Source organism: Ramularia collo-cygni (genome assembly GCF_900074925.1).
Source record: "Ramularia collo-cygni strain URUG2 genome assembly, contig: RCC_scaffold01, whole genome shotgun sequence".
NCBI classification, from domain to species: Eukaryota; Fungi; Ascomycota; class Dothideomycetes; order Mycosphaerellales; family Mycosphaerellaceae; genus Ramularia; species Ramularia collo-cygni.
Genome location: NW_019716255.1, coordinates 3,326,580 through 3,352,093, shown reverse-complemented (window position 1 = coordinate 3,352,093; position 25,514 = coordinate 3,326,580). Strand labels below are relative to the sequence as shown.

The 25,514-nt window shown below is 51.7% G+C and overlaps 12 protein-coding genes; 4 read left to right on the top strand and 8 right to left on the bottom strand.

The window, feature by feature from the left end:
- Positions 1 to 120: 120 nt before the first annotated feature.
- On the bottom strand, positions 121 to 1,770 carry RCC_01102 (related to nucleolar rRNA processing protein GAR1; the record flags this gene model as incomplete). The annotated part of the gene is made up of 1 exon (XM_023766360.1): positions 121 to 1,770. One exon carries the CDS (start codon positions 1,768 to 1,770, stop codon positions 121 to 123), a length of 1,650 nt encoding a protein of 549 aa, XP_023622128.1.
- A 3,061-nt stretch (positions 1,771 to 4,831) lies between these two features.
- RCC_01101 (related to solute carrier family 25 member 39) lies at positions 4,832 to 6,205 on the bottom strand (the record flags this gene model as incomplete). XM_023766359.1 has 2 exons in its annotated part: positions 4,832 to 5,931; positions 6,049 to 6,205. 2 exons carry the CDS (start codon positions 6,203 to 6,205, stop codon positions 4,832 to 4,834), a joined length of 1,257 nt encoding a protein of 418 aa, XP_023622127.1.
- Positions 6,206 to 6,610: 405 nt separating this feature from the next.
- RCC_12311 (related to H. sapiens F-box protein) lies at positions 6,611 to 8,269 on the top strand (the record flags this gene model as incomplete). XM_023766358.1 has 2 exons in its annotated part: positions 6,611 to 7,042; positions 7,115 to 8,269. The coding sequence occupies 2 exons, from the start codon at positions 6,611 to 6,613 to the stop codon at positions 8,267 to 8,269; spliced, it is 1,587 nt and encodes a 528-aa protein (XP_023622126.1).
- A 715-nt stretch (positions 8,270 to 8,984) lies between these two features.
- Positions 8,985 to 10,010, bottom strand: RCC_01100 (related to FMN-dependent 2-nitropropane dioxygenase; the record flags this gene model as incomplete). Its single annotated transcript, XM_023766357.1, has 1 exon — positions 8,985 to 10,010. One exon carries the CDS (start codon positions 10,008 to 10,010, stop codon positions 8,985 to 8,987), a length of 1,026 nt encoding a protein of 341 aa, XP_023622125.1.
- Positions 10,011 to 10,684: 674 nt separating this feature from the next.
- On the bottom strand, positions 10,685 to 10,933 carry RCC_12050 (uncharacterized protein; the record flags this gene model as incomplete). XM_023766356.1 has 2 exons in its annotated part: positions 10,685 to 10,772; positions 10,875 to 10,933. 2 exons carry the CDS (start codon positions 10,931 to 10,933, stop codon positions 10,685 to 10,687), a joined length of 147 nt encoding a protein of 48 aa, XP_023622124.1.
- Positions 10,934 to 11,097: 164 nt separating this feature from the next.
- RCC_12049 (uncharacterized protein) lies at positions 11,098 to 11,649 on the bottom strand (the record flags this gene model as incomplete). XM_023766355.1 has 2 exons in its annotated part: positions 11,098 to 11,486; positions 11,535 to 11,649. The coding sequence occupies 2 exons, from the start codon at positions 11,647 to 11,649 to the stop codon at positions 11,098 to 11,100; spliced, it is 504 nt and encodes a 167-aa protein (XP_023622123.1).
- A 593-nt stretch (positions 11,650 to 12,242) lies between these two features.
- RCC_12048 (uncharacterized protein) lies at positions 12,243 to 13,193 on the bottom strand (the record flags this gene model as incomplete). Its single annotated transcript, XM_023766354.1, has 1 exon — positions 12,243 to 13,193. The coding sequence occupies one exon, from the start codon at positions 13,191 to 13,193 to the stop codon at positions 12,243 to 12,245; it is 951 nt and encodes a 316-aa protein (XP_023622122.1).
- Positions 13,194 to 13,542: 349 nt separating this feature from the next.
- Positions 13,543 to 15,408, top strand: RCC_12080 (related to DNA polymerase iota/DNA damage inducible protein; the record flags this gene model as incomplete). The annotated part of the gene is made up of 1 exon (XM_023766353.1): positions 13,543 to 15,408. One exon carries the CDS (start codon positions 13,543 to 13,545, stop codon positions 15,406 to 15,408), a length of 1,866 nt encoding a protein of 621 aa, XP_023622121.1.
- A 445-nt stretch (positions 15,409 to 15,853) lies between these two features.
- RCC_12079 (uncharacterized protein) lies at positions 15,854 to 16,627 on the top strand (the record flags this gene model as incomplete). Its single annotated transcript, XM_023766352.1, has 1 exon — positions 15,854 to 16,627. One exon carries the CDS (start codon positions 15,854 to 15,856, stop codon positions 16,625 to 16,627), a length of 774 nt encoding a protein of 257 aa, XP_023622120.1.
- Positions 16,628 to 18,550: 1,923 nt separating this feature from the next.
- Positions 18,551 to 21,048, top strand: RCC_01097 (uncharacterized protein; the record flags this gene model as incomplete). XM_023766351.1 has 6 exons in its annotated part: positions 18,551 to 19,541; positions 19,600 to 19,661; positions 19,799 to 19,830; positions 19,907 to 20,864; positions 20,912 to 20,972; positions 21,044 to 21,048. The coding sequence occupies 6 exons, from the start codon at positions 18,551 to 18,553 to the stop codon at positions 21,046 to 21,048; spliced, it is 2,109 nt and encodes a 702-aa protein (XP_023622119.1).
- Positions 21,049 to 21,635: 587 nt separating this feature from the next.
- On the bottom strand, positions 21,636 to 23,162 carry RCC_01096 (probable Homospermidine synthase; the record flags this gene model as incomplete). The annotated part of the gene is made up of 1 exon (XM_023766350.1): positions 21,636 to 23,162. One exon carries the CDS (start codon positions 23,160 to 23,162, stop codon positions 21,636 to 21,638), a length of 1,527 nt encoding a protein of 508 aa, XP_023622118.1.
- Positions 23,163 to 23,491: 329 nt separating this feature from the next.
- RCC_01095 (uncharacterized protein) lies at positions 23,492 to 24,706 on the bottom strand (the record flags this gene model as incomplete). XM_023766349.1 has 2 exons in its annotated part: positions 23,492 to 24,508; positions 24,563 to 24,706. The coding sequence occupies 2 exons, from the start codon at positions 24,704 to 24,706 to the stop codon at positions 23,492 to 23,494; spliced, it is 1,161 nt and encodes a 386-aa protein (XP_023622117.1).
- Between the last annotated feature and the right edge of the window lie 808 nt (positions 24,707 to 25,514).

The following is a 25,514-nucleotide window of genomic DNA, read 5'->3' as shown; positions in this document are numbered from 1 at the left end:
TCATCAGCAAGACCGAACAGCAGCCTTCCAGCAGATAAAACCTTGCGTGCAATAAAGCTTTGCCATCGTACACGTGCTCTCGCAGCGTGGTGACATCTCTCCCGATCACGTATCCGTGACTCAGTACTGCATCCCACCACCACCATATCCCTGGCCGACGTTATCGTCCAGACTACGGTAGCCACCACGACCACCACCTCTACCCCGACCGCCACCACCACCACCTCCTCCACCACGTCCCTCATTCCCACCTCGTCCTCTACCACCTCGTCCACCTCTACCTCCACCACCTCTACCACGATCGCCACCACCGCCGCCACCTCTCTGCTGGAATCCACCTCTAGGAGATCCACCATACTGGCCTCCGCCACCACCTCCGCCACCACCTCTCGCACCTCCACCGCCTCTGCCGTTTCCATTCCCATTCCACAACCCTCTACCACCACTGGGTGGCGGCCTCACAAATTCCCTGCCATCCTCCTCTCTGGGATGCTTCCGCGCATTCTTGCCGTTGGGGAAACTGGCCTCGTACTCATCCTCGCCTCTCACCTCCTCTTCAATCCTCAACAACACCTTCTCCCCGACCACCGTCTCGAACTCCAAAGCAGAACTCTCACTCACAGGCTGCCAGCTCTGAATTCTTCCGGCTTCGATAGGTTTGGCCGTGCGTCTCGTGGCAAGTACCACCATTGGCGTGGAGTTTTCCGTGTAGATCTTCTCTCCATTCAGTGGAGCGACTCTCGCCGCCCAGATTCGATTCTCGAGGACTGCAGTGCCGGTGACTTTCCATCTCAGACGAGCACCAATACCACCGACCTTATCGAGGATACTGCGCGGAGCCGGACGAGGGGTGATCAGGATGTTGTTAGCAAGATGACGGAGGTCGTTTTCATAGGGGCAGTTCTCGGGAAGGCGGATGAGACTTCGGAGGCGCTCAATGTCCGGATCGGAGATGAGGTAGCCAGTGTAGAAGACGCTTCTCTTGATCTTCCAGGGACGGGTGCCTGGGGGAGCGGTGCCTGCCAGAAGAGCGGAGTTGTTGACATTGATCATCTTTTGGATCTCGACGACTTCCGTTTCCGGGGTGAGATGGGTTTCTGTTTCCTGGACGTGGATGACTTCGGCGGTGATGGGAGCGCGAGTGGGTGATGTTGATGCCAGCAGAGAGCGGTTCAAGTCGAAAAAGTAGTCGCGGAAGGCCTTGACGTGTTTGATGCGGTCTTCATAGATGCGGATTTCCGTGGCATTGGAGTAGGTGAAGACGATATCCCGAAGAAGAGCCTGTTTGAAGAGCATTGTGCTGCCGAACTTCTCTCCCGCGGGCGAAACGGTGGGTTTGAGACAGACCATGTCGAACTCCAGTCCCTTGGCCTTGAGCATCCGCTTGATGAGGGAGGAGAAGGCAGCTTCACCTCGTCCCGTCAGCATGACCGACAGGTTTTCTCGATCCTCCATGGCCAACTGCACCAGCTCCACCACCTTCTCATTCCAACTGCCAGCCCATGCTCGCGCTTCCTCCACCTCCACTCCCTGTCCCGTGGCGGCGAGAATGGTTGGGTTATGCCACCATCCACCCGTCGTCATGAAGTCTTGCGCCTGTAATTGGCCGCATGTTCCCGTATTCCACAGCTGTTTGTTGGGGAGTGGTGACGCGAAGAGCGTATTGTCGAAATCGATGATTGTAATGGCGCGGATGGTTGATATGGCGGGCAGCGCGCGGACGGCATCGCAGCTCCAACGCGACAAGGCGGTCGGCGTGAGGGAGGTCATTTTGCTGTACTTTCTTCAAATTAGCGACATTCTATGGTTGAGGCGCATCAACGATGACAGCTCCAAATGTTCGAGGAAGGTACAGGCCGCTAGCGTGACGGGGATATTAAATATAGCGCGACGGAAGCGAGTGCGAGCGGTGCGAGGTCCGAGGGACACATCCAACTCCATCTCCACCACATCGCTCCTCCCTCCCCCGTCATCCACTTCAGACTACTACTGCTCTCGTTGGGCTCATCTCGACTGAGCTCGGATGGGTTGGAGAAAGGCCTTCCATTTCCCTTTTCTTCTTTCACTGTGATGCTGGCACATTTAGGTCATTAAATGCTCTGAACCTTTGCCGGTCATTGGGTTGATGAGGTAGTATCAATTCATTGACYTCATTGAGACGACGTGGTCGAACTGTGTCACCTTCTTCAGCAAGAATGCCCTTCCTCCCTTATCGACGTCGGGTTGGAGACGTTCCTGCTTGGAATGGGACGGTGTTTCCTTCTCTTGCACTCCAACCACACTTCTGTTCTCCACCACTGTTCCTCTCCATCAACATCTTAGATAAGGTACTCTGCATCGACTTTCATCGTCAACACCAATTCAATCATACTTTACACACCCGCCATTGACCTCGTTCGTCAGCACATATCGTCAACAACCATTGTCAAAACAGCAATCGTCACCGCTGAACCACCATCACCACCCACATCGCAGCAAGAATCGTTAGCATGGACGAAGCACGACGGTCACCATGGCGGCCTACATCCAAGGCCTCTTCTTCCAGACCCTCCACAAAGACCCCGGCGTCTCCATCCGCCAACCGTTTCGATGCTCTCTCAGGGTCTTCCCCGGAATCCGACAGCGACGTTCAACAATCTCCTCGGCCGACTCAAGACAAGTCACGATCAAGCGTCGACGTCGGACCATCTTCTTTGCCTACGGTCAGTCTCAACCGCAAGTCAGAATCAAGCACCTCGCCGGCTCAGGAAAAGTCAAAATCTGACAACGACATCGAACCGAGACTCTCTTCCACCGACTCCGGAGGAGTCAACATCAACTATTGACGGTGGACAACGTTCCTCAACTACTTCCGAGGAGGCACGATCAGGTGGTGATGTTCTATCATCTTCCTCTGTCGCCCCGGAGGAGTCACAACTAAGCAGTGGCACTCAAGAATCTCCCACGCTTCACCAGGAGAAGCCATCGATTAGGATTCCACTCCGGGTCGGTCGTCCCCCTTCAAGAGGTCGTTTCACCGAGATCATCACAGCAGTCTTATGGGTCACCTGCATCGCATTCGTTCTCTAGGAGAGCGATTTGCGACTGACCACAGGGGAATGCCCGACGTGTATCGGTACTTTTGGACCTTCAACAGAACGACTGTCCTCTCAGATGTCCGGAGTCACCCTCCGAGGGCAACGGACGACATCCAGCAGCGAGGCGCTATCCAGCAGCAGGATGGTATACATCAGCAGCACGCAAGCCGTCTCGCCTTACACATCGCCCGGTAAAGGACGCCATCCAGCAGCGATACGCCATCCAGCGGCATGATGCTATTCATCAGCAGCACGCAAGTCGTCTCGCCCGTATCCATCACCCGGCAAACCTTGTCGAACCTTCCAAGTGTCGTCGGGGACAAGCCGGCGGAAACTGCTCCTCCACCCAAAAACCAGTCACCGGAGAGAGTCTGCACAAGCGCAGAAAATTCAGCCCCACGGTCCTTGGTATTAGCTACACCGATCCGGAAAAACACCCTTTCCGCGACCGCTCTTTCAGCACGGGCAACTATGAAATTCTCTTTGTGGCTCGGCTTGCATGAGTTGTAAATCTTTGGGGTTTTGTTTGAAGCGGTGCTTCAGAGTCTTGTTGGTCGCTGAAGAGCACGTATTCGAGTAATCAGCCTATCATTTTGCATGCCTGATTCAACTCTTCGATTCATACCGTCTTACAATCATTGTGGCTACAGTAGGGCTCTCCGCGGGACCTACGAGTTGGCTTGCTGATGACTTTACTCTCCATTCTAATGACATACATGGTAGGAAAAAATGTGTCTGTGCCGTAGGAAGGGAGTTATTCGAATGCGGATCTTGATAGGTGATCGTTTTTACACTTGGGCGAGCTGGAGAGGGTGGCATAGCAGAGATTGTCATGAAAAGCCGGGCGTACCTTTAGGTGTCACTTTTGGTATTGTGAGTATCTTTCCTCGTACAGCAGCCACCGAGGTCTATCTTCCTCAACCATCCCCACGAGCCCAAGTGTTTCGATGCCATCCACCTTGAGCATTCAGCTGAAAGGTCTCGAAGATACAGCTGTTCAACGCGCGATTTCGCGATCCATGTTCGCATCTTGACCAGATTGTACTATACATTCACTCACCCAGCTATAAGCTACAACTTYAGCGCCTTGGCGAAGTCAAGCTGATAAGGTGCCAGCGACGCAAAGCAGAACGTATTGAGCTTCTAATATTACATTCTCTCTCGTCCGAATTAATCTTCATGTTGAACCATCAACCAGATGCTATAAGACATGCAGGCGATCACTGAAGCCTTAATTCTTCGAGCGAGCCGGTAGAGTTGATACTCGTGCTTGTAAAGCGATCAAGCATGAAAAGACTAGTCTAGTATGGCTCGAGATGGTAGTTGAAAGGGATCCGTCATTTTCTCCGTCAATTTCAATACCAGTGATGGAAGTTGTTGTAAACCATGACCAATTCAACCATTTCAAAAAACAAGCTCATGTTCTCCATTAAACATTTTGCATTTGTATTGCTTTTTGCGCCTCCAGTGCTCCCGACAGCTCCGGATAGATATATATACATGCGCGGTGAGAATCAAAGCAGGCGGGGTCGTTATCGTACAATAAAATCGGGTATCGTGTTACCAAAAAGGGCCGGCGGTGGAAGAAGAGAAGAGATGCGAAAAGTGCCACCCAAAACCTCGCTCGCTCCAATAATGCATGCCATGCAATAAACGCTCACAAACTCCCCCAAAGCAGCGACTGTTTCTTTTCCGCCGTCGTGATGTTCTTCCCGCCATCATGATGTTCTTATCATAATGTTCTTCCCGTCATCTCAGTCTTCCTTCTCGTTAACCTTGACGGCCATCTTCTTGCCAATTTCATAACTGCTGATCATAATGGCACAGGCGGGAGCGACCTTTAAGCATCTCGCAGCCCAGCCCTTGAACAAGCCACTCATGCCCTCGTTTCGATAGATGTGCCACAAGAAGCGTGGCATCGTGCGACTCTCGGGGAGGGCGCGTTTTTGCTCGAGCGACATGTTGGAGCTGACGACCGTCTGTTGCCTCGTCTTGCCCACATCAAATGGTGTCGTGACCAGCGCGGCAATCAGACCCGAGGAAGCGCCGGCGATGAAGGAATCGGTCAAGAGTTCCTTTGTGCCAAGTTCCCTTCCCGCCATGCTACCTCTTCGCCGACGCTGTTCATGGAGACGTTCTCGCCCAAACTCGTAGCCCCACCAATAAAGGGCAGAGAAGGGCACGTCTCTCCAAAAGGTGAGGGTTAGACCGCGCCAGAGGGAGGTGTAACCCTGTGTGCCGACCATGTCCCGCAATTCCACCATCGTCGCTCTCATCACATTCTTCTCCTTGGTCTGGTGGGCCTGCATTCGCGTTCGGAGCATTTCGATCGGGCTGACGACTATGGCGGCCAAGACGCGGGCAAGAGAACCAGCGGCCAAGGGAGCGTATACATCGCTCACCCGTCCCTCGATGGGACTTAACTTACTCGTYCGCAGCCAATCGTATCCCGCAAAGTAGATGACATTTCCCGGCACGGCCATCATGAGGGTGGGCGATAGACCTCTCCATAGCGTCAAGATTCCTTCATTCCGCGCAATCTTCCTCAATCCGTCGAGGGTGGAATTGAAGGTTCTCCGTTGACTTTCCTCTGCCGCACAGTCAGAAGCGGTGGATTGGGCGGAATGTGCAGCGGACGAGGCGAGGAGGGAGGAAGCGGAGGAGGAAGCGGATGAAGGCGGAGGGGGAGATGCGACGCAGAACTGGGATTGATTCTGCACCCAAAAGACCTCGCGACAACACGCCGTGACGCCGAGATTGGGAGGGAGTTGGATGAACGAGGGCAGGGCGGACGAGGGAGACGGACGGCGGGGTTGCGCTTGCAGTCGCACGCGGACGACATCGAGGGGAGTGACTATCAATGCTGGGTCAGTATTAGGGTGTCGATTGAATGAGATTGATTGAATGGGATTAATGGAATTGATGGATGGTATTGAAGGATGGAATTGAAAGATGGGATGGGATGTTATACCGAGAAGAGATGTAAAAACGCTGCCAGTAACGGCGGATAACATCTTCTGCGACATGGACGTCTCCGGGTCGGGGGTGGTGGTGTTGGGTCGAGGAGAATCCATTATCCGTTCGTGGCGTTGGCCGGGAATGTGAGAGGAAGTGGAAGTGGACGCCATCTTTGCCCGGTTGGGCGGGGCGCGTGGATGGAGAAAAGGCTAGCCTTCAATGGAGGTGGAAATCTATCGGTCTTGGTGGACTGAGGGTGGGTATCGGGAAGTGGAAAGCACTTTCTGGCGGAGGATGGTGGTGACGGTTGTGCCTGAGGTGGTGACGATGGTATCGCATCGCATCGCGTCGAAAGTTTGGCCGGCTTGAGTCAAGAAAGCAGGGTCGGCAGCGATGATTCATGGACCGACATCGGGGCAAACAAAGCCGACCCCGACACCCAATCCAGTCCAGTCCAGTCCAGGCAGGACCTCACCTGCTCCCGACAGTCATGGATGACTCCTTCAGGGGTCCTGTGACACTGCCTTAGGTTACTACACCTACATGTATCCATATCAACCCTCTCAAATCCAAATATGAACGCGGAAAATTCATCACCCAACATGGACAAATCCATCCCGAGCACAGAAGCCGAATTGGAGGCCTTCCGACGACAGTGGCGAGAAGAAGTATCGGCGAGGAATAAAAGACCCGACGAGCCTGTATCCAAGATCCACCATATGCCAAAGAAGGAGAGACAGAAGAGCGATGCCACAAGACCTGCACCCACATCCGGACCTTCCAATCCCCGTCGTAAAGACGAATATTCCGAGGAACTAGAACCCCGGACGTATCATGACCTCCCCGATAAGGAAGAACAGCTACGGTTGGGTGTTGAAGGTCAAGACCTGAACAGAGACCTCTTCAAGGAACCCTCGTCTGCCTTGGAACACTACGAACGTGCCGTGGAAAAGGAAACTCAAGGCAATCTCAGCGAAAGCATGAGACATTACCGCAAGGCTTTCAAGGTGCGTTCCCTCCCCTCATGACATGGATGTCTGATAGAATGTGTATGTATGCTCATATAAATCAATTCGTAGCTCGATGATGGTGTGCATGAAGCCTACAAGAAGAAACATTTCCCTCCTTCCTCTTTCGTCAAATCAAAACCCACCAATCCCAATCCATCCAACGCTTCCGAGACCGTGCCGGGAACCGCCCACGCGTCCCTACATGGTGGTGACACTTCCCTGAATGGTGGTGGTGGTGGCACTACCTCCTCCCTCATCGAAGCCTTCAGCGGTCTACGAATTGAACCCGCCGATCCACCCACCGATGCCTCTCCCCAAGAAAAGTGTCCCATCGCCGAGCTTCCAGAAGAACTCCTCACTCAAATCCTCACCACCCTCGCCATCATGGACGTCGCAGCCTTCGCTCGTGTTCCCCAAGTCTGCAAACGCCTCGCCTACCTCACCCACACCGAATCCAGCATTTGGAAACGAGTCGTCCTCGGCTCCGAATGGGGTTTCGGAGGAATGCRCTACACCTACGCCTGCACCGTCGAAGGCGGCCCCCTAGAAAATTCCTTCGCCAGCGATCCCCACCTCCTCTCCGATGACCCTCCCTCCCAACCCCAATCAGAAACAGCAATCGCCCTTTCAACCCGCACAGACCAACTCCTCCAATCCACCTACGCAAATTCCTACCGTCAAATGTTCCGCTCCCGTCCCCGCCTCCGCTTCGCAGGCGTCTACATTTCCACCGTCAACTACACCCGAGCCGGCGGTCCTCTAACCAACACTCTCACCTGGGGCAATCCCATCCACGTCGTGACTTATTTCCGCTACCTCCGCTTCTTCCGCGACGGCTCTCTCATCTCCCTCCTCACAACCTCCGAACCAGCAGACGTCGTCCACCATCTCACAAAATCCAACCTCCATCATCATACATCCTCCTCTTCAACACTCCCCAGCTCCGTCATGAAGGATGCTCTAAGTGGACGCTGGAGACTCACAGGTGCGGAGGAAGGAGAGGAGGAAGGAGAAGTATGTGTAGAAACTCAAGGCGTCGTGCCCAAGTATTTATATGTCATGCGCTTGGTCGTCAGTTCGGCGGGCAAAGTCACGCGGGGCAATAAATTGGCGTGGAAGGGATTTTGGAGTTGGAATAAATTGACGGGGGATTGGGGAAGGTTTGAATTGAGGAATGATCGGGCGTTTTATTGGAGTCGCGYGAGGAGTTTTGAGGGGGAGTAGAAAGATAGATCATGGATGGTGAGTTATCTTGAATTTATCATGGAGGAGCGGTTGGCTGGGATTCTGTGCGTCTGGAAGGGGGCGATTGAGGATTTGTATGTCCGTGACGAAACGAATCATGTTTACGATAAGAGGCGTGCCTGGATTTCCGGATTAACTTCCAATGCAGTCCAGAGCCGCCGTGTCGGACTCAAAACTTCACCTGCCTGGAAACTCTATTCCTCCTGAGATTAGACATTCATCTCAACAGGCATGTCTCCCAGCTTCACGCACTCGAAAGTACCCATGTGCGTAAATTAAAAGTACGATCCCCGCCAGGCTACTTTCGGCAACTGGTTTGCCTCGAAAAATACATTGCAACATGATCGTCGCCGCGCTCATGGATCTGTGGCGGAAGGCCATAGCCATCATCATCGTGGAGATGACGCCGAGCCTAGAAGGTCGATCGAGTGCCAGCAACATCATCATCTTCGAGGTGCACCTATCCCAAGTTATCCTTATAGACAGAATGTCACCGAGCGCATAAACTGTTCGAGGGCTGCATGCAACAAAAGAACCAAATTCGCATCCGTGACAGACCCAGCAAAGCCTCGGACAGTCGGAGATTTCGCAAGGCAATCGATGGCTACATTTTACCTGGTCATCTTTCACCGTTGAGAGAGACACGTGATTATCTTGTCCTCGGCGAGGTTGCGTATATATATAAAATTGACAATCACATCTTTGATCGACCATTCTCGTGGCCAGCCGACATTCCAGAACGTATTAAGCATGCTCTCGCCTCTTCTTGAACCTCGTCGACAATAGCAGCCGCAGGTTTAGTGCCTCTTACTAGACCTACCCCAGTGCCGGCATACGTAACCATCCTACCATTAGGTCCCCAAGCAGATTCACCCTCTGCTGATTCTTTCTTGTACAGCGCAACATTCTCATCGTCGGACATACCTTTCACTTCATCTTCGTGACCTTTGTTGATTGCTGCCCTTCCATCGTAGCAGGCAGGCCAGCCCTTTGTCTCCTTGAGTCTATCGCAGAGGGTAGACCGAATGGTTGTCTGACCACCATCACTCAAGCGAACGACCTCCTGCTGCCAGCCCCGCGAAATCCCAGCTTCCTGTGCAGCTAAAAATCTCGTTCCCATAACGACTCCAGACGCACCCAATGCTAATGCTCCCGCAACTCCACGACCATCTGAAATGCCTCCCGCAGCGAGGACCGGAAGATCGGATTGACCAATCGCGGCGAGCATGTCCATCACCTCAGGTACGAGCGATATAATGCTCGCCGACTGTGACAGACCATGGCCTCCTGCATCACTGCCTTGAATGACAAGTACGTCCGGTTTTGCAAGGCTAACTGCTGATCGAGCCTCATCGACACTTCCGACTTGTACCCAGATATGCGTCTTGCCTTGGGTGATCTCGCGGATGCCATTCGCCCAGTCAGCCAGCTCCGACTGCTTTGTAGGGGCATATAACCATGCGACAGCAGGTACATACTTTTTGAACACAGTCGTTGCCAAATTCAACTTACAACTCCAAAGCTGGAAGCCGACGCCAATTGGGATGACAACATCTTGTGGAGCCTGCTGTATCTGAGTGGTTGTTGTTTCACGTGAGAGCTGGGCAACTTGTTGTAGGGAATCTTCGAGGGCGTCAATCTTGGTTCCTCCAGCGATGAATCCTAGTCCTCCAGCCGTGGAGACATTCACGGCCAGTGTTGGGGTTGCGGCGCCGAGCATCGGCGCGGATACTACCACGGGCATTCGTAGCCATGGATATAGCTTGGTTAGAACGCACGCCATTATTGTCAAGTGCTGACTTTTTCAAGTGAATGCTTCTGTAGCCGCAATCTTGGTAAAGCGATGACGCTGGATAATTCACTCGGGTTGTGAAAGATCGTACCTAGATGACGAGATGGAAATGGTTCCAGCCGATCTCGGCTTCAGGGTTAGGGTTGGGGTAGTACCACCCACCGCTGTCAGAGATCCTGAGAGTCGATATGATACTCCCGAAAGACTGCCTTCGGAATGGCGTTGGTACCCGTTTTCGATAACGAAGAGGCATGTCCTGAGCATAGATGAACGGTGAAATCATAAGCTATATTCCTTACGCTTCCCTTCCCAAATGCGCTTCTCTCTTCGCTCATGACGTGGAATCACGAAGAGTGTGATCTGCTTCACTACCCAGTGAGTGAAGGAAGACGCCTCCTTAGATTTCCTGTGCATCACATGCTCAAATCTTTCATCCAGAATTCTGGTCACAAATCCAAGTGAGTGAATCCATGCAAGTGAATATTCGCAAAATCTTCTCAATATGATGAGCCGCATCAAGTCGGCCATATAGCCCTTGAGTGGAACATCGTGTTCTGAGACCTCCTCCTTTTCGGTATTCTCCCTTTCCCACGCTCCCCAACTCACAACGCCCCTTCAGGAGCAGTAACATTATACATCTTCGCAAATGGATCATAATAAGAATCCAGCTGACGCACATACTCCATAGCCCTACCCCAAAAAGTCAGCAGCTTAATTAAGAAAAAAAAAATCGTCTTCCGAATTGACACCCCACAAAACACCACAAATTTCTCTCCTAAAGATACAACTCACCTCGCAGTCCTGAAAGTCGGCTCCTCGCCATAAACACAAGACATCCAAGCAAGAAGCATATCCGTACCAGCAGAAACCCCACTCGAAGTCCAAACATTCCCATCGGTCGTCCACCGCGCTTCAGGGATCCAATGCGCAGTAGCATCYGTAGCGATGACCGTCTTCCAGGCAGCCTTGTTGGAAGTAGCGCGTTTTCCAGATAATAGACCCGTCTTCCCAACAATCAACGAGCCCGTGCAAACCGTGAGTAGTATTGCAGTTTGGGATATATTTGCTTGATGAAATTCAACGTATTGTCGAGGTCAGGCGCACGAGTACCAAGACCTCCAGGCACTAATAAGACTTCGAGATCTGAAGGTGCGGTGGTGAAGTTATGGGTGGGTTTGATACCGATGAAAGCGGTGGAATTGTAGGGGTTCATTGCCGCGTTGCGGGGTCCTGTGGTGATTGCATCTTCCATGTATTCGGCGATCCACGAAATGTCGATTCTCTGGCTACGGGCAAGGGTGTAGAGGGCATCGTAAGGGCCGAAGACGTCGAGGGGTTCCCATCCGGGAAAAAGGATGATTCCGAACTTGCTGGGAACTGGATTGGAAGTGCTGTTGCCGACGCCTGTGAGAGATGAGTAGTTGGTCATGGACGGGTGTTGGGAAAATGTACAATACTCAGGAGGATAGCCGGTGTATGTTGTATTGTACTTTGCGCAGACTTGAGTCCCTAGGAAAAGGAGCGCCTGCAAGGCATATAGCCCAAAAGTAGTGATCGAGGAACGCATCTCGGTCCGGAAGCTTAAGGCAGCTTGAGATGATCATTGTGTTGGGAACGGCATCAATACCAAGTAGCACCATGCTGCAGCATGAGTCATCTCGCCCCACAGACATATGCACTAGATGCGGATACCACGCTTGGCACTTGAGCATATTTACTCGTGTTTGCTCCCATATAGGAAGGAGCATGTGCGACGGAGCTGACCTGCAATGTAACCGCCGGAGAATCAGCTAGATCCTTCGCGCGAGCTTTGCAAGTATTTCAGTCTCTCATTGTCAGAATGTGGGTTGAGTCAATAACTACGCCCTTTGACATGGCTATGTCCGAGATTCTGCCAGGATCCGGGAAATAATTTCAGGGGCAGAGAGTGACCAGGATTGACTATCATATTGAAGAGGTCCCAGAAACGATGCCAAACGAAACTTCCCTTGAGCGACCCCAATTCTGCTGCTGATGAAGCCGCGCTGTAATAACCAACTTGAGCATTGAAAGCGCGTTGACTGCCAACACCCTCCTGGCTGAAAGATTCTGCGAGTTGTGAGGGTAACAGTGAAAATGGATCAACGAAATCCAAAGATGAGCCTCAATCGCAAGTGTCATTCACTCGTCGTCAGCCTTGATTTTGCTGCGAGCAATGCATTTCGCTCCTTTTGTACTCGGCGCACGACAAGCAGGACAAGTCCTCCCATGAGCAATCAGCAGAAAATGGATAGACTGTTTAACGCTCACAGGAACACGAGCATCCAAGTGCGATTGTGCCAACTCACGACTGACACCATCCGGGATCCATTTCCAAAGTCCAGCGATTCGGTATATATGGGTATCGACCGTGAAAGCATTTCTTTTGAGACACCAATTCATAACGACCGATGCACACTTCGGTCCCATGCCTTTGTAATGCATCAGCTCCTGCATGGCATCCTCATCGCTGACGTTGAAGAGATAGTCCATGTCCCATTTTCCATGGCGCTTTTGGACTTCTTCTAGCATGTTCATGATGATGTTGGATTTCCGGATATGTAGACCTCCACAGCGTATCGTCTCCTCCAACTTGGCCTTTCCTCCTTCGAAGATGTCTGGATATGCGAAGATGGAACCATACTCTCCTCGCATGCTATTCATTGCTCGTTTGGCATTGTTCCAGCTGGTTGCTGCGCTGAGCACGGCTACCACCATGGCATCCAGGACGTGTGGGATTGTCTCTGGGGTATTGGGATCACTGAATTCCTTTTCGACGTCCAGATGGTGCATCTCATGAAGTATGCTGTTGGCTTTTTCACATTCCTTGGGTGTCGGGCGTGGAAATTCCGGGAAAGGGGATGTCGTGGCATGTGCAGACCAAGCTTGGAACTTCTTGTCCGCGAGACGGGATTCTTTCTTAGGAGCATCGATACTCTGCTGGTTTTCGGAATCGTGTGGTAGAGTCTCTGCTTTGATATCGTCTTGTGGTGGTGAATTTTGCCCTGATGCTGCCCTGGATGGACCATGCTTGATTTTCCGAGCTTGGAGGGAAGAACGAGGCGCGGAAGCCAATCGAGTTGATCGTCGCATTGTGTCTTGTAAGGTAAGGCTTGAGATTGATCTCGAGTCGATTCTGAGCACTCTCTCGTCTGGTCACGGATGTAGAATAATTGAAAACCAACATCTTCATTCACATCACATCACATCGCGTTCGGGGACGACGCGATGTCGATGACGCATGGTCGAAGTTTCATCGGAGTCGGCCATTGACGCATCTCGTCAAGCCGGGGAATCCGAATCTCCGTGACCTCCCACGTGGTACCCTTGCAGATCGATCGAGCCAGAGGATTATCAAGAACGCCTTCCATGAACATGACATAAACATGACATAATCCATGGATGTCTCGAAAACTTTGACCGGTGCATTAGCTCTCTAGCAATGAACTCCTTCCGACGTACCAGCGTGGACTCTCCAGGCCCAACCAAAGCAGAGACTGAGGAGATTCTAAGCAACCACTTCGATGATCGGGAAAGCCATGAACATCATCATCCCAAAACATACAACGACGAACACCAGCATCTTCACGGAAGCTCCCCGGATGATCATCTATATCATGCCTCTCAGACCGCTCAAGCACCACATCTACACTCTCGCTTCACACACCAAGACCTACGTCTCCTGAGCAAATCCTCCACATCTTCCCCTCTACGCGTGATAGCGCTGATCGACTTCGATGCCTTTTACGCCCAATGCGAGACAGTCCGTCTGGGCATTCCCCCCGAGAAACCTCTCGCGGTGCAACAATGGCACGCAATCATCGCCCTGAACTACCCCGCGAGAGAGTGTGGTCTCAAACGCGGCATGTCCGTCGACGAGTGTCGCAGAATCTGTCCCGAGATCATACTACAACACGTGGCGACTCGGAGGGAAGGCGATGAGCGCTGGTTGTATCGAGAAGACCGAGATCGTATGGGGAGTGAGAAGGCAGCGCTGGAGCCCTATCGGGATGAATCGAGAAAGGCGCTTGCTGTGATTGCGGAGTGTCTTTCTGCTTTGTCGCCGGAGGTTGTGATGGAGAAGGCGAGTGTTGATGAGATGTATTTGGATCTTTCTGCTTACGTGCATGGCGTACTTGTGGAGAGGTATCCTGATTTGACGGCTCTTGAGTCCTTACCAGAAGATCACCTACCTTTGCCTGACACTGCTCCTCTCGATTGGAAAGGGGATAATGTCATCGTCGGGGAAGAAGGGCGTGCCCTTGATTGGGATGATGTTGTCATGCACACTGGCGCTGAGGTCGTCCGTGAGCTGAGACTCACTGTACACCGCGAACTGGGCTACACGGCGTCCGCTGGCATCGCTTCCAACAAAGTTCTCGCGAAATTAGGAGCAGGCTGTAAGAAACCGAATCAACAGACTCTTATTCGCCCATCCTCTGTCCCATCCTTCCTCTCCTCCATTCCGTACAAGAAAATCCGCGGGTTAGGAAGACAGCTCGGGGAAGCTGTTGAAGAGGCATTCCAAGGAACAACCAGCATCAACKACCTCCTCTCCATCCCTCTGCACGAAATCCAATCAACTCTCGGTCTTGAAGAAGGCGCATGGGTCTACAACGTCATCCGCGGCGTAGAAAGCAGCAAAGTATCCCCCCGTAGCAAACCCCAAAGCATGTTATCCCAAAAGACCTTCACGCCGCTCCTTCCAGGCATAGAGCAGGCTTATCCCTGGCTTCGCATGTTTGCAACGGAACTCTTCGATCGTGTCGTTGCGCTGGACACGCCGGGGAGTCGTCGGAGACCTCGTACGCTGGCCGTCAACCATCACATCAACGGTCGCTTTGGTCCTACGCGCAGAAGACAAGCCGGGCTTCCTCTCGCAGGCACTCTCACCGCGGATATGATCTACAATGTCGCGAGTAGCAAACTGCGGGAGATGTCGCTTGAAGCCGTCTCTTGGCCTTGTGCGGCGCTGGGTGTGGTGTTGTCGAATTTCGTGGAACTTGATTCGGGGAGTCAATCCATCACGGCGTTCTTCAAGCCTGGAAGGCAAGTTCCTGATTATACCCGCTCGACGCAATCGTTGGGAATGGCTACGTTGGCAAGAAGCCCTCGAGTTCTCCCAACAAGCAGCAAATTTCCCCGACGAGGGAATGTTATCGATATGTTCGCAAACCAGCGACGAGTAGAAAGGAGTTGGAAAGAGGAAGGGTATCTGTGTTCACGGTGCAATGGTTCCATACCCGAGGAGACGGTTCTGGAACATTTAGATTGGCACATGGCGAAAGATCTCCAAGCGAAGGGATGAAGAATGAGCCCCTTCCACCCATCTTCCAAGCGATGAGGAGATTTATGTGTGCGCAGAGATCCCTGCAATCTGCGATGACGCCAGTGATGACAACGAGTTTGCCGGTCAACGACATGATATGATTGTGCAGATGTGCCAGTAGCTCGCGGCGGGATAATCTCCTGGGCGAACGGGCTGCTGAGACGTCGGCAGGCTAGGTGAGTATGTAGGTAGCGGAAGCTGTAGCGGCAGCGGCACTGTGTCTGATGACGATTTCTCTCTCCGCCCCATCGTGTCGTGGGTGTGATGTGTGAGGCAGCGGCGACAAGAGAAAAACGAAATGTAACGGCAGGCACGACACTAGCGTGCGTGCGGGATCGGCCGAACTACGCTGCGTCACACGAACGTGTCTCCTTCCCATCCATCCACCCTTTATCATTCACATTCTCACGCTACCCGCGCCCACATGGATAATTCCGAGGAATACGATTTGGGGGAGTTCGGGGAGGAGCTCGATGCAATGATCGAAGAGATCGTGGCGCCGCTGTTAGAGAGGATGGAAGCGTACATGCAAAGGGTGGAGGACCGAACGAGGGAAATGAAGGAAAGTAACAGGACGGCCTTGAATGAGTACGAGATGGCAAAGGATAACGTGGAGGAGGCAAGGCAGTATTGGGTGAGGAAATACCAGCAAGAGAAGGACGCCACTAAGGCGCGAGACACGAGCATGGCTGAAAAGCCGGCACCTGACTCGGGCCCGGTAGTGCAAGACAATGGTGTGGGTGATGAAGAGGTAGAGTCGAGAGAAGAAAGTCGGGAGCGAGGCGTAACAGTGACCGCAAGGTCTGCGCATTTCCCGAGCCAGACAGGACGAGGACGCGGTCTCGGTCGTGGTATTGACGGCTTGGCCTTCGGCCGCCGCTCACCAACTGAGAGCCACCGATCTCGTTTGGGACATGGACCACCGACGGAGGAGGATGATACCCACGTCTCGACCCCGCGAGTTAGAGGAAGTGGTGCTGGCGGCTTGGCCTTTAACCACCAATCGCCGCCTGAACAGCGCCGTTCTCCGTGTTACAACGCAGGGCTAGCGGAAGATGGGCAGAGTGATGGGAAGGAAGATGAGAGTCAGGGAGGAGATATGGATGCTGAGGCTGTAGAGGCTGCGGGTGCTGAGGCGACGGAGGAGGAAATTCCCGCCCTTCGGCAGAGCTCGCGTCAGCGGACCACAGGGGTCTAGTTGTTGGGCCGGATGAGTGTGAACTAGATGCTGCCTGGAAGCACATGGAAGGAATGGGGCCGATGGAGGGCTGCTGGGGGAGAGATGTGTAGGGGGAAAAGCCGAGGGATTGCTGTGACGGTGTCGAGAGAAGGCTACTAGGCCGGAAGGCAGTCTCGCAAGGGATGGATATCCGAGCCGCAGTACTTGCAACTCGTATGTGAATGGACAAAAGCACTCTGACCATTACTCGCCTGTTCATCCTCTTTCGTACCGTAGCTTTCCGCTGCTTCTACACCATGGTGTACTCACATCACCCACCCGCGGTCTGCATGTCTGAGATGGTGGCGAGATGCCATGCATGCAGCAATATGAGGAAGCAGAGATCTGTACATGCGAGAGATATCTGCCCATGGACCGATGGGGTCGTGAATGGACCTAGAACATCGGGTTGATCTTACGAGGGAAGAGGTGAAGTTGCCTCCTCGGCTGACCTGCTCGAAACGGGGAAGGTGTAACGCACCAACCACCTGGCAGCCTACCAATCTTCTTCCTCTATTCGCTACATACATTTCGGGCCCTCAAGTCAGATCCCAGGTATGAATATCATCGAGTACGAGCCGGTCCCTCCTCATCCTGCTCATCCGTGACTTTCTGAACGTGATGAGAACAGAATGGGCCCGGGAGCGTCGTCGGTTCGATCGACGCCGCAGCCTGTACCCGTCGCGCAGCTGCTAACCCAAAGCAGGCAATGCACATTGAAATATCTGTCATCGGTTCCAGCACATCTACACCCATTGATTTGGCTTTAAAGACAGTATCCATCATTCAGAATCCATTCTGTCAATCAATGAGGATCTCGCTACACAATCGCTCGATACAATGGCTGCGTATAACAACTTTTCAGAACTGTACGACCGACAAGCGGATGCGTCTTGCGCCGTYGTGGAACGCGAGTTCGTGCTTCCCTCATCGATTGTTTGATTCCCGGATCACGATGGCCCACGGACCCGGAACCTATTCGTACGGGGCGAGAGCCGTATCTGTAGTCGGCGTCGACATATCTGCTGGTGAGGTCGAAGCGGCCTCGAAGAAGAACAATAGAGACGCTCCTTCCATGCAAACAACTCAACATGTATAGTGAGAAACAGGATTCAGACGACTACGAACATTGTGTTCTCACCGCTGCTTATTTTCAGATGGGCTCCTTGGAACCCACATCTGTTACTCGTGAAAGACTATTCATCAAGAGTGACAAGCGTCGTCGTCTCTATTGCTCCATTTGTTCGGATTCAGCTCTTATTGACTGTAACTGATGAGGCATAAAGTCTTCGTGCCAGTGTTGCAGATCGACATACTCTGAGACCTGCTAGCATGACAACAAAGGCGCAGAGACCGACCACAGAGAAAGCTCAGCTCCGCAAGGTTTGACACGATCGCCAATGGGTCACCGTCAATCCCTCCGTGTCTCCTTGATCAGCTAGTTGTGCGTTCCGCTTACGCGGACGGTTCGGCCGCCCATCACCCGCATTTGCCAAGAAGATGTTGCATATACCAAACCTCAGAGCAATTACAGTCGTTCTTTCCAATTCTGAACGCTGTACAACACACTACAGTTTCTTCAAGATCTTTCCAACGCCTTTCCCCCACACGAGACGACTCCAGCATCTTGTGTCAAGAGCTGAGCCTCGTTCCCCACTCAAGATGACGATAACAGATCAACCCTCAGAATTGGCTCCAGAGGTGTTGAGAACGTTTCTCAAACGTTCCTTCGAGATAGAGAACGCAGACCACGAAACGCAATCGTTCTTCGTGGCAGACTTTGGCGAGTTGGGACGGGTGCTGCAAGATTGGAGGCTGCTTCTACCTGCAGTTCAACCGTACTATGGTAGGTCAAACTCGAAACACGCCCTCAAACTCTGAGACTGATGAAATACCAAAGCAATGAAATGCAACCCAGACGCTGGCTTGATCAGTGAGCTTGCCTCGCTAGATGTGAACTTTGATTGTGCCTCCATCTCCGAGATGAAGGACGTCCTGGAGAAGGGAATACCTGCGAAACGCATCGTCTTCTCTAACCCCATCAAGTCAGCATCAGCTATCAGATTTGCGGGTGAGAATGGTGTCGAGACTTTGGTGTTTGATAATTTCGAGGAGTTGTGTAAGATTCAGCATCACGCTCCAGGGGCAAACCTCCTTTTGAGGATCGTTGCAGATGACCCTACAGCTGCTATAAAGTTGGATTCCAAGTTCGGGGCTACTGTTGAAGAAGCTCAAGATCTGCTCGAAGCTGCAGCAGCAATGAACATGACTTGCATCGGGATCTGCTTTCATATTGGTACGTTCCGCGCTGATTACATGGCGTTTTTTCTAACATCATCCCAAGGAACGGGATCACGAGATCCTACTGCCTTTACCCGAGCAATCGAAAATGCTGGAAAGCTTCTCGACTTTGCTGTCACTCTCGGRCACCCAGTCAAAGTTTTAGATGTCGGTGGAGGTTTCACAGGAACAAATTTTGCAAAGTCGGCTTCCGCGATTCGAAACGCGGCCAATGATCTCGCTCATCGTCACCCTTCTGTCGATATCATCGCGGAGCCCGGACGGTTGTTTACAGAATCTATCTTTAGCCTTGCCGTGCAAGTGATCGGACAACGACAAACTCCTGCAAGTAAAGGGGGAGTCCCTACTGCTCGGCTATATCTCAATGATGGAGTATACGGGAATTTCATGGCCACCATACTCGAGCATGAAGTCTACAAACCTGCCATGATCTTGCACAAAGGAACTGCGGTCAATGTTCAGTCTTGTAAAGGTCGATTTGCATACTCTCTCTGGGGACCGACATGTGACTCTCTGGATCTCGTCGCCGATACAGTGTTAATGTCTCACGAAGTCGAAGTCGGAGACTGGCTCATCTTTCAAAACATGGGTGGTAAGTGTATACAAATCGATGCAAGGGTGGATTGAATCTGACATGACAATTATGGCAGCTTACACTTCTGCTTGCCGCACCGAGTTTAATGGCTTTTGCAATTCGGGCAACACGTTCTATGTGAATCAAAAAAGTGATTTTGCAAAGCTCGTACGGAGTCGCTAGACACTGTGTGGCTTTCCTGGCGTTGTGAATGGCCTTGGGAGAGCTAGGTAGACGGAAGGACGATCAGCAGCTATGGCTATAGTATTCCTAAGCTGCGTTTAGGGGTACCCCGCCCTGACGAAGCGTATGTATTTCAAATTTGAACGCTCTCCTACAAATGAGTCTCTTGAAAGCCATTTTTACGAGATGCTTCCTCACAGACCCGCCGAGGAGCAGGCCATCGCCGGCCAACCATCATCTCGTAGCCGCATCATTGACGTGATAACAGACTATTATCGCTTCTTAACACGACTCCCACATATTGATCCCTCAGATTTGGTATTTCCTCCTGAACCAGAGGGCTGGCAGACCATAAACGAAGTCGAGCTTCGAGCGCGCGGAAGGACGGACGAAACAATCGAAATTCTGCGTCGCCTGCCATACCTACGCAATCCTGATCTCCCCATCAGAACCGCGCACAACATTACCAACGATTCGCTTTCGATTGCTTACTGCGATGGAGAATTAGAGCCTGCATGGGTTCATGACCAACAACCCACTCCGGGCCATATCATCTGGCTTACTACCCAGACCAATAAGGAGGGTCACTATCTTCTTCTGGATACAAAACTCGGAACTATTACAACATGGAATCCTATCTACCCAGGACCTCCCTTACCAGACAGTATTCTCGACGAGGATTCCTTGGAGCTCCAGGACCGATGGATGAATTATGCAACTTTGCCTGTGGGCGACTTTTTCGACATCTGTAGGAGGCGTTATGAGAAGTTAATCTGGATACCCGTTCCTGGGCTCAAGGATAATAACTCTAGAGGAACGGCTCATCATCTTGCGAGAATTATGACGAGGGGTTTTGAGGATGATTATCTGTATTCTGACGATGAGTACGACATGTCGGAAGATGAAAGCAGCGATGGCTCCTCCTCTGAAGATGCCGTAGACGACGATGAAGGCAATATCTCCAATATAGAGATCGATCAGCTCATGGCAGATGCTGGTGCGGACGGACAATATGCTGTCGAAGAATTGGCGAACCGACCCGACCCTTCTCCAGAAGCTGGTGTCATAACCGCTCATCGTAACGAGGAAGAGTATGAAACTGATGTTGCTTTTGAAGACGTACCCGCCGGAATGAAGCAGATGTGGCAGGATACGAAGGTCAGTCATTTAGCTGTGGTGGCAAACAGCAGCTAATCTAAGAACAGGATACATATTACATCTATAAACGTAATGGATGGCCGGCAGACGATTATGACAGAGAGCGATGTAAGCAGCAGCTACAAGAATGGCTGGTATTGAAAAGCCAAAGGACCTGAATACATTTGCTATCTGGTTAGTCTAGGCTTCCCAATCTACTGAGAAATGCTGTGACTTTCAATGCCCAAAGCTATATTCTCCCAGCCGCGGCGACGAACGCTGCTATAATCTGATATTGTAGGCTGTATCCTGCTCTTGCCCGCAAACCAGGCTCCTCAAGCTGGTTACACGACCAGCCTAACCACTGACCAGTCAAAAGCTATGGACACTCGACATGAAGTATCCCAAAGTAGGCGTTTAAACTTGAGTGCTAAAATGAAACAGGCATAATGATCAATCATGACCCTCTTTAAAGTGATGCGATGTTGTGCATCGGCTGCTGACACGCGCTAGTCTGGCAAAGAGAATATTGCCAAGCCAGAAAATTTTCACTCACTCACTCACTTCATTTTCGATCACAAAACAGCAAAAAAGAAAATACATTCAACATTTGGGATTCCCCAGTGGTCRCCCACCTGAGTACTGATCAAACGATTACATGGTTCAATAGGCYAGAGCGGACGGGATGGCTTGCTTTCATGCATCTATGGCCGAATGTGGAAGGAGCGGAGCTCTTGCCGTACATATTCATGGCAGAGAGGTCAGCGATGCAGCAAAGGTCCATCAACTAACTCAACGAACGAGCACATTCTTGAATTGCCAGGGATCCTCCTCGTCGAGATCTTCTGGAAATAGGCGTGAACGGTTTGTGAGGGGAGTCCACTCAGTGTAGTAACCTTTTACAGGACCCAAATAGGGGCCCTGTACCTCGAGACAGCGTTTGTAATCCATCTCGTCGGCCTCGACGATGCCATCTTCAGGGTTTTCGAGCGCCCAGACCATCCCAGCGATAACGGCAGAAGTGACCTGCAGACCCGTGGCATTCTGGTCGGGCGCAAGACGACGTGCCTCTTCCAGCGAAAGCTGAGAACCGTACCAATATGCGTTCTTGGAGTGGCCGTATAAAAGCACACCAAGTTCATCGATGCCATCGCCAAGCTCATGTTCCTCGAGGACATGGAGGAGCGTATGAGCTGTGCCGCCGGAGCCCAAGTGTTCACGCAGAGACAAAAGCGCGTCGTTGCAAGGATGATACGCATAATGTACCGTGGGCCTGTATTCAACCTGGCCGGTACTGTCGTTACGCTGGGTGAAAAAGTCTGCGATGGAGATCGATTCGTTGTGAGTCAGAAGCAGTCCATACTGAGCACCCAGAGTCGGACACCAAGTACGGACGCGCGTGTCAGCGCCAGGCTGCTCCAAGTACATTGACACTGCACAATCGTTTTGCTGTCCATCATGAAGTCTGCCGTTAGGAGGCATCCATTTCTCGTGAGTTCCCCAGCCCAATTCGGCTGGCTGCATTCCCTCGGACAAACAGCCTTCTACGGACCAGGTATTCCAGAAAGTACCCGGAGGCCYGATACGTTTCGCAGTCTGTGTATCGCGCTCTGCGATGTGGATTCCTTTGACACCGACTCGTCGCATTAGATCTGCCCATCCCTTCCGATTGTCAACGGAAGGCTCTGTGTAATCGAGTCCAATGTCCTGAGCGACGTTTAGAAGAGCCTGCTTCGCAAACCACGATACCATCCCGGGGTTGGCACCGCATGTAGACACTGCCGTTGTCCCACCCGGGCTACGGCGCTTCTCTGCGAGCAGAGTCTCGCGAAGCGCGTGGTTTGTGCGGCTAGCCATAGGCGCACTGTCGTCGAAATAGAAGCCTAACCACGGTTCTATCACAGTGTCGATGTACAGCACCCCATGTTCTCGACACATGCGCATCAGATCCACGGAACCTGTATCAACTGAAAGGTTGACGCAGAATCCTTGTCCTGTTCCTTCTGTCAAAAGTGGAACCAGCAGATCGCGGTAGTTGTCAGTCGTGACAGCCGCTTTGATGAACCTGATGTCTTTGCCTGGGTTCGTAGATGGWTCTTCCGCGTCGTGATTAGGATCAATGATGGTCAACCGCCATTTGTCGAATCGAAAGTGGCGTTGAATTAGGGGCAGCGTCCCACGACCGATGGATCCAAATCCAATTATGACGATCGGACCTGTGATGTCGGCAAAGATTGTGTGCTCTGGCGAAGCCACCATGTCAGCTGCTGGTGAATCATAGCCGGGCTCCTGGGACGACTCGGATATGTTGAACGTCATGTTTGGAAACTTGAACGGAGAGCGCCACTTGCATGTTGTACAGTTGTACGAGATATGTACAAATGATAGCAGGGGATATAGCTCCGTCAACCCCACGGCGCACCGCCGGTCCGTAGGAGGACCAGTCCCGATCCGGAAAGAGCATGACGAGGAGGTAACAAAGAATAGTGCGGAGTAGACCCTACCCTACCTACTCATAATGATGGGACCACAGTCAGATGTCGGCTGCCTTTGGCTACCTAGGTATACACACCTTACACATTGTGCATCGTAGGATGCACGATATCTTATGCAGATTGATACAGAGATAGACTATAGGCATATCATCCCTACGACGATCCTGTCGGTGACCTTAAAACCCGCAGTAAGTATTTGGATACCACAGCCCTACCACTAAATTTTGAGCCCAAAAATCTGTAGCACAATATGGCTGCAACTGCACAGATACCGCCAATAACAGCCGCCATGTTGCCGAAGCCAATCGCTCTCCTTAGACCACCACCAAGTTCGGGACCCAACGTCAAGCCGGTATGGTAGCACATCTCTAGCATAGAAAACATCTGCGCATATGGCACATCGTTGCCGTAGACATGTGGATTAGCTTCGGACATCTTCTCTAATACAATGCCAGCCTCGACGGTTGCTAGTACTCCGGCACCTCCAATGCCGATTCCGATAAGAGCGAGGAGAGCGCAAAATAGAACGATCTGATTAGTCCCGCCGGCGCCGCAAATGCGTAGAAGCACTAACATAGGCGTGATATATGCGAAGCTGATAGCGCCAACTGTCTTGGCACCGATTTTGTCAACYACCCATCCAAGCAAGGCAGATGCAAGTATTTCGGCGAGGCTGAGTGGGACGAAGAGATAGCCAGACTTCAGAGCATCGAAACCAAACAAATCCGCGGCGGTTAAAGGTATGGTCGCCTCGAAGCTACTGATGATCGTTGCTTGCAAGAGGTTCGTAAGCAAGGCCACGAGGAACCGGGGTGATGACAGACAGGCTAGGATTGGAAGCCGCCGAACGATTCTAGGAAGAGTCGTGGATAGCTCGAAATTCTCTGATCTTGCTTGTGATGTTCTTGTTTCGGCATCTTCTATGCGTTGCACGAGGTCTGCTTCGTTGGCTTCTAGAACGCCCGTGTCTTGACTGGCGTGCATCGGATMACCCTCCCTCTCAAGGTGTCTCTTGGCGCGGTTTGTATCTAGAACAAGAAGACGTAGGGCGAGATCAGGCACGAGCATAGCACAACCAAAGATGAGTAGACTTCGCGAACCAGCTTTTGTGTAGATGGACCCGCCTAGCGTGGGCGAGAGCAGCGCGCCAGCGGATATCAGGCCGAAAACCTGTAACCATGATCAGCGTCTGATTTTGAGAGGGAAGACGGTGTATAAACTTACAAGACCACTTGACTTGCCCAAGTCGTCTGTTCCCACAGTTTCGAACAACAAAGCAAAACCTGACGTATAGCCGAGTGCCGCACCTACCCCCTGAAATACCCTCGCGATGTAGAGTATGGCAATAGATCTCCCCAGAAAGAACATGATGTTGGCTGCAAGGAGCCCAGCAATGCTAGCCAGGAAAGGTATCGTTCGTGAACCGATTCGGTCGGAGATGAATCCGACGAAAGGTGCAGTCACTACGCATGTTACAGCGTATGTGGTCAGTAAGTTTGAGGTATGGCCCTGTACTCGATCCTTGGGTATCCCGAGTTCGTCTTCGAGGATAAATGGTAGGCAAGGGATGRCGATACCATAGAGTAAGGAGTCGACAAAGAGTCCGTATGCAACGACAATGAAGATGAAGATTTTGCTTGAGCGCCATCTTACGCCACCATAAAACCAGGCATGGCTCGCGGCCATCGTCAACTTGGGGGCGTGTTCAAAACTTTCAAAATCAAAAAGTCTGTAGAAATCATACTCAAAGACTACTACTACTGCGCAGATAGCAGAAGGCAACACGTCACATGCAAAAGTTTGATTAGATCTCCTCCAACGATGGCGCACCGTTCGTCCAAATAATGGCTCATCGAGCAGTTGAACCCTAAACCTATATTTGGTAGCGTTATTGTTTACCCGGGTACGGTGCGCTTTTAGCGACAACTCTGCAACAATTTTTTTTTTTAGTAGAACTAAGGTACACTACTTACGCTACCTCGGAATATAACCGTTCCGAGAGGTTAGCGGTAATTTTTAGTTATTATACGGGCGCTTCCGATATAGCCTTTTTATCTAGTATATAGATATAGTCCTAATTAATAGATTAATCGTAGAAGTAAAGTTATCTAAAGCCTATATCTATAACTATATATTAGGCACTCCCTTTATATAGTAGATAGATCGAGAAGTGGAT